Source organism: Silene latifolia, chromosome X (genome assembly GCF_048544455.1).
Source record: "Silene latifolia isolate original U9 population chromosome X, ASM4854445v1, whole genome shotgun sequence".
NCBI classification, from domain to species: Eukaryota; Viridiplantae; Streptophyta; class Magnoliopsida; order Caryophyllales; family Caryophyllaceae; genus Silene; species Silene latifolia.
In genome coordinates, this window is record NC_133537.1 from 290888011 (window position 1) to 290897965 (window position 9955).

General features: G+C 39.2%; 1 protein-coding gene across 1 annotated transcript; it reads right to left on the minus strand.

The window, feature by feature from the left end:
* Positions 1–332: 332 nt before the first annotated feature.
* LOC141620299 (putative mitochondrial protein AtMg00860) lies at positions 333–854 on the minus strand. The gene has a single exon (XM_074437209.1). It carries the CDS (start codon positions 852–854, stop codon positions 333–335), a length of 522 nt encoding a protein of 173 aa, XP_074293310.1.
* Between the last annotated feature and the right edge of the window lie 9101 nt (positions 855–9955).

Genomic DNA, 9955 nt, shown 5'->3' on the forward strand with positions numbered 1-9955 from the left:
CCATTTCTATTTACCTGCCTTATTCTTCAATTGTATACATTTGTTTGTTATAGTTTAGAACACAACTTCAAATCCCAATACTTGTGACACTAGCATTTGGCCTTTCCTTTATGGCATACTATTTCCATGTCGTAATCGCTGATCAACTTGATCCATCTCTGTTGTCTCATGTTCAACTCCTTTTGGGTGTAGATATATTTCAAGCTCTTGTGGTCGGAAAACATTTTGAAGGTAGCTCCATAGAGGTAATGCCTCCAAATTTTCAATGCGAAGACCACGACACCCAATTTTAAGCCGTGAGTTGGATAATTTTCCTCATATGGCTTGAGTTGTTACGAGGCATACACGATAACTTTACCCACTTGCATCAACACACACCCGAACCCATTCTTGGAAGCATCGGTATAAACTTCTAGATTTTCACTTCCATTTGGCAAAGTCAAGATTAGAACGGCGGTCAAGCGTTCCTTTAGTGTTAGGAATGCCGTTTCACAACTCTCGTCCCACTTGAAACGATTATCCTTTCTCATTAAAGCGGTTAGAGGCCTTGCTATCTTGGAGAAGTCCTTCACAAACCTCTGATAATAACCGGCTAAACCCAAAAAGCTTCTTATTTCCGCCACATTCTTGGGTGACTCCCACCTTGATAGGGCTTCTATCTTACTTGGGTCTACCACCACACCTTTCTTAGATATCACGTGCCCCAAAAAGGCAACCCTCTCTAGCCAAAATTCACACTTGCTCAACTTGGCATAAAATTGGTTGTCTCTCAAGGTCTGTAACACTATCCTTAAATGCTCTTCATGTTCCTCCTTTGTCTTTGAATAGACTAAGATGTCGTCAATAAACACCATCACGAACTTGTCCAAGTATGGACTAAAGACTCGGTTCATCCAATCAATGAAAACCGCCGGAACATTGGTTTGTCAAAATGGTATCACCACATACTCATAGTGTCCATATCTAGATCGGAAAGCGGTCTTGGGAATGTCCGCATCCTTGATTTTCAATTGATGATAACCCGATCGCAAGTCAATCTTTGAGAATACCCCGACTCTACTAAATTGATCGATGATGCGAGAGGTCGTTGTCCGCCATTAAACACATTTATACCCAACTACTAGCATAGCAAGCAAGTCGGGGTCGAACCCAAAGGACGGGGGTACTCAAATTGTTCAATCTAATTGTAGTTGAACTAGGTTTGTCATAATTGGTTTGAGTTGATGATTCTAAACAAATGAAAGCAATAAAAAGCAATAAAAGGTAAAACAAGCAATAAAATTAAGGATGTAAACAAATAGTAAAAGATACTAGGATATCATGGGATCATAGTGGAATCATGGTAAGATAACATAAATGAGTTATATAGATGCAAGCAGTTATTATTGTTCGAATCGAGTTAGTTTATGTCTTATAATTCCTAGGAAAGTTTGGGTCCCGGAGCCGAGTCGGTCAAGACTTTACAGTACCTACAAGTTGACTTAATTCTTCCTATTCAACTAAATGCATGGTCTAACAAGCCTTGAGTTGGTTTATGTCTTACAAGTCTTGTTGAAAGGATAAGAGAATCATCCTAGGTTGTCAATCAAGCAATTCATCAAACATAACATGTGCATAAGTTGAAAGTACAATTGACAAGCATTCATATGAACTCATTAAGCATAAATCTACCCCATGATTAACTCCCCTAATCCCCTACTAATCCTAGCTAAGAGACTACTCACTCATTATCATGGTGAACATGTTAGCAATGGTGTCAAACATTACAACATAATTGAACATGATTTTTAAGCAAAGTAATAAAGCAGGAGATTAACAATTAAATAAAGAGGGATTAAGAAGATTACCAACTTAGAAAATAAACATGAACATAAATAAGAATAATCCTTGAATAAAGCTGAAGACTTGTCACTTAATCTTCAAATACACACCCAAGAGATCCAAATGTAAACAACTTGAATTAAACAAAGGAAATGGAAGAACAATAGAAGAAACCCTTTGATTAATTGTAGAGAGTTGTCAATTCCCCAATACAAACCCAAGAATTCTTCAAGTACAAAGCTAAATCTATGATTTTTTGAGAAATAATTGAGGAAAGATTAAATTGCAATTTGTGGAATGATTAAAGACTAATATATTCCTAATGAGAGCTTAATCTAATCTAAGAAAGCTTAATCTCTTGATTATTACAAATGGAGTTTATATAGTGGGTACAACATTAGGTTAAGCAAAGGTAGATTAAGGAAATAAGCTTATGTGTCGAATAATGCCTTGCATGTTTCAAAGAGGATCCGTGGGAGGCAGTTATGGGCATCAACTCGAGCGAGTTGAGCTCGACTCGAGCGGGTTGAAGGGCCAACTCGAGCGGGTTTTATTCGACTCGAGCGGGTTGAGGAGCAGACCTTCTTCCCTTGCTTTTACGCCTATGATGCCTTCATATACTCTTATTCCTATCATTCTTGGTCATCATTCTTGCCTCCTCTTCATACTAGTCCATCCAAGATTATCAACAAACTTCCGAATATGCGCGAGAGACGAAAATTCCGCCTTATTATCTCCTTTCCTACAAGACATATAAAATGCACTAGGAAAGCAAAATAGGAAGCAATTGACGAATAAAATGGCTATGAAATGCTATATTAGTATGCAAAATTAGGTTCAATTAGGGGACTAAATGTGCATAATCATGACTCACATTAATCGAATAGGTCATCTATCATTGGCAACGGATACTTGTTCTTGACGGTGACACGGTTCAACTCTCTATAATCGATACACAATCTCATGGATCGTCCTTTTTCTTTACGAACAAAATCGGTGCTCCCCACGGGGACACACTTGGTCTAATATACCCCTTGTCCAACAAGTCATTTAATTATTTCTTTAATTCCTCTAACTCCTTTGGGCTCATCCGGTAAGGGGCCTTAGAGATAGGTCTCGTCCCCGGTTTGAGTTCCACATTAAACTCCACGGCTCTTTTGGGAGGTAATCCTGGAAGTTCCTCCGGAAATACATCCTCAAATTCCACGACTATGGGAATGTCACTAGCCCTAGGTTCTTCCATCCTAGTATCCCTCACATGACACAAAATCATGGGACAACCTCTTCTTAGACACGCCTTTAACGTAGTTACATTGATGAGTTTGACCTTTGGTTTAATCATAAAGCCTCGGTATGACCCTCTAGTTCCTTTAGGACCCTTTAACGAAACCTTCTTTTAATGACAATCTATTTTGGCCTTATGCTTTTGTAACCAATCCATGCCTAGGATAAATTCAAAGTTTTCTAAGGGAATTCAAATAAATTGGCCGGGAAGTCGACCTCCCCAACCATTACTGACACTTCTCTAAACAACTTAGTACATGTAATGGACTCTCCCGACGGTATTACTACATCATCCTTTACGATATCAAACTCCTCCAATCCCAAGTTTAGTTGTCACGTGACTCTTAAAAACAAAGGAGTGTGTTTCACCCGAATCGAAAAGTACAAAGGTAGGTATAGAGTTCACAAGAAAGGTACCCGAGACTACATGAACATCTTCCTCCACCACTTTCTTCTTCAAGGTCATGAGCTTCCCACTACTCTTTGCACCTCCTTGCACGGTACTCGAGGATGTTGTAAGTCGGGCCTCCGATGATGTTGGTCCTCCATTACCTTACCTTAAGTATGCTTCATTCCCTCAATTGAATCCTCCACGAGACACGCTTCCTTGAGTGGCGCCACCACGATTTCCACCCCAAGTAGTGGTAGGGAGATTACTCAACATGCTTTAAGAGTAGGTTTGTTAAGAGCCTCCTTGGCTACTCCCCCTCTAAGCACCACCTCCGGTACTAGTGCACTCGAAATTCTTGTGGCCAAAGCCCCCACAATTCTAGCACCTATTTCCACCACCTTCACTAGAAGCCCTAGTTTCTCCTCCTCCATACCTAGCTCCATCTCCATGATATGATCCTCCCGAGTACGCCCTTGATTGATTGAAGTTCCCTTCCTTGTAGTTGTTGTTTCCCCCTCCTCCGCTCTTGGTTTTCCTCTTCTCACTAGCCTTCTCCTTCGTATCCTTAGCTAAGTTCACGAGCCTCTCCGCATGCCCCACTCTTCCATACACTTCCTTCACCGTAGATAAGACTCCCGCCGGCAATTTCTCCAAGATCTTTAGGTGTAGACCTTGTTCAAAGTGGATAACGAGCATTTGTTCGCTCATGTTGAGATCCTCCACATAGATTTGAAGTTCATAAAATTTTCTATAGTACTCTTGGACCGCCATACCCTCCTTCATCACAAGCTTGTCGAACTCCGCCCTCAATTGGCTCCTAATATGCTCCGGAAAGAATTCATCGTGAAGATCCCCCTTGAACTCCGACCATGAGATGGCCGATTCGCCCTTCTTCTTATAGTATTCTCTCATTGAAGCTTTGTCTCTTGCCCACCATTGTCCGGCTGCCCCACCTAAGTAGAAGGCGGCTTGGTCCACTTTGAGATCGTCGGGACAATTTGTCACGTCAAAGATATTTTCCATCTCCCTAACCCAATTATCCATTAGATTAGGAGCCCCTGTGCTTTCGTACTTGACGGGACGGTGGCGAGCAAAGGTATTGCTTATGGCGGTCACGTCCACCGCCATCTCATCTTCATTAGCCCTGAGAGCCTCGGTAAGCAACTCATTTTCCGTTATGAGGTTCTCGATTTCTTCCTCTGTCAACAAAGTGGCTCTAGGTGGACCGTTTACCCTTCTCCTCGGCATCTGGAAGATAAACGTAAGCAACATGTGGCCATAACTATAATAAACATCAAGGGTTGCCTGTAGGAAAAACTCGGTCGAGTACCCAAGGATACTCGGTCGAGTAAGGCACCACTCGGTCGAGTACGGGCACTACTCGGCCGAGTGTGTGGTATCCAGGATTCAACCAAATGCTAGTCATGTGTCACTCGGTCGAGTGACACTTCTACTCGGTCAAGTCACACTCCACTCGGTCGAGTGTTGGCTTTACTCGGCCGAGTTTCCTTATTTCTAGAATTTGTCCCCAACTCAAGAAAAAGGCCCACTCGGTCGAGGGTCAAGTCTACTCGGCCGAGTGCCTTCTACTCAGCCGAGTCCTTTGACAACATCGATCGAGTCATGCTCCCCGTCTCCCGCATACATCCCAACATCGTCAAAACACACAAGGAAGTCCTACTCCCCATATTTCTATGTGTACAAAAGTAAAGAAACTATACGATTCTATTTCACACCAACATGCATGGGTAAAATCGGCACATATAAAACATCTATTCTACACATTCTTCTATCGAGACAAGTCACATTACCATGTATATTAATCGCTATGATTACTTTTGAAATCCTTAGGTTATCATTCATGTGAACTTCATGTACTCTACACATCAAGCATACACAATAAGAATGACCACTTCACACATCAACTACATACACTCTACCCCCATTCACTCTCCTTCTTACCATGTTGTGACCGGATCAAGATCGAAAAGGCAATGGTGCGATTCTAGGACGTCTCACAAATCATTGCGGTAGCACCTAAATATCTTTCCTCGGGTTCATTTTATTTAGACTCTTCTAAGTTCATTGGATTCATTCGTTACAGTTCCAAAACATGGGTCTGATACCACTTTGTAACACCCCCAAACACCAGGAAGTCTTTACTAGGGCTTCCCCACACTTGGGAGCGTTACACTTCTTGGTTGCCCAAGGAAATGAAAACAATACAAGGTAAAAGTGTCGCATTCATTACATAAATAGGTTTAAAGTTAAAGTGGCATAGTTAAGTGTCATAATTAAGTTATACAAACCAAAGTATTGCCTTAGGGCCCAATAAATTACATAACCAAATGTTCAATATCTCAAGCTAACATAAATAAAGAGTGAGACTTGTTAGGTGAAACACGCCCCAAGCCTCCATGCATCATCACAACTAAGCACACCTATCAAACACCCGCTCCCCACATGACCCGAAATATCATTTGGTTAACCACAATTTTGAAAACATAAAAGATCAGCTTCAACATTACAATTGATTACATAAAAGCCCAAATAGAATTAGTCTCTCAATAATCCACAATATAATCCATCATATGTCAAAGCTTGCCCACACGGCTTTACCTCTCACTCAACCATCCACACACTCGATGACAACATCGCAACACCGTCATCACTCCGCCGAGTCGCAACCCGATGTACCCGTATCGTAACACGGAATACCGAGTTCGCATCGCAACACGAACCCATTAACCCGCACCATTAATGTGTACATCCTCCTTGGGGGTGGGTCCCTCAAGGAGCGATCTCAAGGCACAAGGTCGGTTTCCCATAAACACCTTCTTGCTAAGTCAACACTACTCCATCACCTCCAACTCCACCCAATTCAACAACACATCAGCAACATAAATAAACTCATAATTATAATGAACAATTAAGTATTCTTAATCATGACATAACCTTAATCATGCCTTAATTATCATTAATATCAAGAACAGCCAATAAATGTAACATCCAGCAAATACATGCAAGTAACTATAATATTGAAACCGAGTAGAAAAATCCTACCTCTAGCAAAGTTTCCACAAAAGCAGGAAAGAACAAGCAAGAAAAGTCAAAACTCATCCTCTATGAAGTCTCCACCTACAATTAGTGGAGTATAATCTATTACAACATGTACTAATATAATAAATCGTGGTTGCACTAATTACTACTATCATTAAATGATATTAAGTATCATTAATTACCCATAAACCTATCCAATTACCAAAACCCCCAAAATCTAGGGTTTGGGTGTCTTAAATGAAGGTATGGAAAATACAAAAGTAAAAGCATGAGATTAGTCACCAAGTAGTAATGAATAAGAATATGTAAACACTTTTCTAAGATTCCTCCAAACAAAGTGTATATCTAAGATTTGAGGATGAAAGGTTGCAGAGAGAAGTGGGAGAGGCTTATAGAGATGTTTTTAAAGTTTAGAAATGAAGGAAACACTGTTCATAGGTCTTATATATCAAGCCCAACACGAAAATATAGGCATGCGTAGAAAACTGGGTTGAACCCGGTTTACTTGGTCGAGTGGTCAGGGCACTCGATCGAGTGTACACCTCACTCGGCCGAGTGTCACTACTCAGACTTGAATCTGTAACTCACTTGGTCAACTTACTCGACCGAGTATAAGGGCACTCGACCGATTGTTCCCTCACACTCGATCGAGTAGGTCACTTAGAAAGGAGGGGTATTACAGGGTGTTTTTGTTTTAATCTATTGCTAATAAGAGAAAATAAAAGTTAAGCAAATCAATAATAAAGAGTATTCTCGCCTCTCAACTCGTACCAAACAACAATGTAAACAATATCATTGACCAAATTATATACCAATTCCAATTAAATGACCTTTACAATTAACAAATATCAATAGAATCACCTTAACATGAATCGGCATAATCAAGTAGAATTCTAAAATACTAGCAATTGAAATAGGAAAAAGGGACGAGCATATCCTAAGTCGGCAAATACTTCTACCCAATTGATTTTCCCCTCTCGCAATACAATAAAAATGATCCGCATTTAAATTATCATATCACAAACCGCTATAATATAAGACTTCGATGAATCAGCATACAAATAGTCTCTAGCAAATATAAGAGTAATGGTATCAATTTGGTTGAATCGACAAACACAAATCAATACAATTAATCTAAATAAATCAAAGGGATAATCTAAATCAATTGGAATCAATAAGTAAATTGGTCTCAAAACCTACATCGTAGCTGGCTTGAGAATCGAGATGAGAAATGAAAAACTAGTCAATGTTTATCATGGTTGAATGCATGATAATCATCTAAGTTTTACAATACAAATCACGAATTTTTTTTTTAGAGTTTTTAAGTCTCCTTTTGTCTTTCTAAATCCTAAGATGATGGTGATAATGATAAAACTAATAGGTAATTATAACCAATATAAACCCAAGTTAATGCAATAAAGCCAATGTAACAACTAAAGAAGGAATTCAAAGAGGCGGAGGCAACTTGACTAGCTCGTAGCTCAATCGCCTAATGCGGCCCCAACCGCGTGTTGCGGCCATATGATACCTCCGGATTGAACTAGCCACATGATGCGGCTCCAGCCATATGATGTGGCTCCAGCCGCACTGTGCGGCTACCTGCCACTTAGCGCTTTGACGCCATTGTTTGGCTCCGTGTCTTGACTTGCAAACTTAGGCTTTTATTTTCATCATAACCAACTCCTGAAGCTTCTCTTAGCCCATTTCTTGGTATGTTTTTTATCCAAAACATGAGTGTAAAGGTGTCTAAGTCGCTTCCCGAACATGGAATGCAATCCTCGATGACAACACCTATACATTAAACCGGAAGTGCGCAGAAACACTTCCAAACAACACAACCACTATTCTAAAGCGTTGGTGAGTTAAAATAACTATAAATAATACAAGTTGGGGCCGCTAAACCGCTAAATTCGTTAAGAATTGGGTTGGTAAAGATGGTATAAAACCGTCACATCAAGCCAAATCGCGAATAAGATGATGGTTTACCCTCCTCTTTCTAAGACATAATTTTTTTATTTTTTTTTGGTAAAGTGAGTTACAAAGGCGATTTAAATGCTGTCGAAATTTAAACCCAGGTTATGAGTTAATTCCTAAAATTAAGTGTTACGAACTTACACTTTTGTTTCACGAATAAAAATAGGTGCGGAAATTATAGAGTAATTTGTACTCCCTACGTCCTACTCATTTGTATCAATTGAGTTCGGCACAAAGACAAGTATGAGAAAAAAAAACATTTTAATAATAATATTAAACCATAAATATCCACTTGCACATGAACATTTACAAGGTAAAATTTGCTATAAATAAAAATGTTAACTATTAACTAATACACATCTAAACAGAAAATAATAACTATTAACTTGAAAAGAAGGAATACGGTATTATTATATGTGCTCATGTGGGTCGTATTGCCAAGACCCAAGGTCCCAAGGGTATGGTCACGTGATTGGAAAATGTTAAAGATGATTTGGCACGTGGTAACGCAGTGCCTTAGTAAATATAGACCCTTTTACACGTGCACCGAATTACGCACTAACTATTTTTACCCTAATGAATTCACAATTCCGCCTTTATAATGCACCAAAAAAAAAACATAATCCCGTTGTTATATAGTACTTCCCCAACTAGTCTCCCTCAAGACAAATGTGAAATGCCTAAAAAATAACTATATGATTGTTCTTATTTATGTAAGTGGGTTATTATTTAATCTGTCTTAAACTTAAAACACGCGAATTTATGATACATTCGTATATATTTAGAGAATAAGAAAACTAAAATATTTTTTCTTCAAAATGCACATCCTTAAATAAGGAAACAAATAAGAATTTTCTTTTTTCATTAAATCATTATATTTTCAGTACTCCGTATAATTGAGCCCACTTCAACTCAACTAGTTTTAGCTCTATTTATTTTAACAATTTAGTTTAACTCTATTTAGCCCACTTCAATTCAGCTTAAGTCACTTTAGCTCAATTCAGTTCAGTTTAACTTAGTTAAGCCCAAAAAAACCATGGCCTAAATATATGCCAATCATGATTTATATACACTAATGTTCCATTACAATAATGTTTAGCCATTGAGGACATTGACCAAATGATACCCCAATGATTTGTATGTTACAAGACTCGTAACATCGACTCGGTGGATATTGTAGAGCTTTAGTAGAAGGGTAACAGAAAGGAATAAGTTAGTAAAAAGTGGTCAAAGATGATGAAGATTAATGGAAGCTTTAGGCAGTAGGCACAAATAATACACACTACGACAGTATCTCACCCACACAGGAAACACACACACATGGCTCGACAGTTACATTGGCGGCTTAGCCCTTAACACTCAGTTGGGACCAGGGGCCTATTTTTAAGGCCATTTAACACACTTTGAGATGTTTCTAACATTAAA

Excerpts from the sequence above, each read along its gene's own strand:
- LOC141620299 (XM_074437209.1), bottom strand. The coding sequence starts at position 854 with ATGGTGTTTATTGACGACATCTTAGTCTATTCAAAGACAAAGGAGGAA.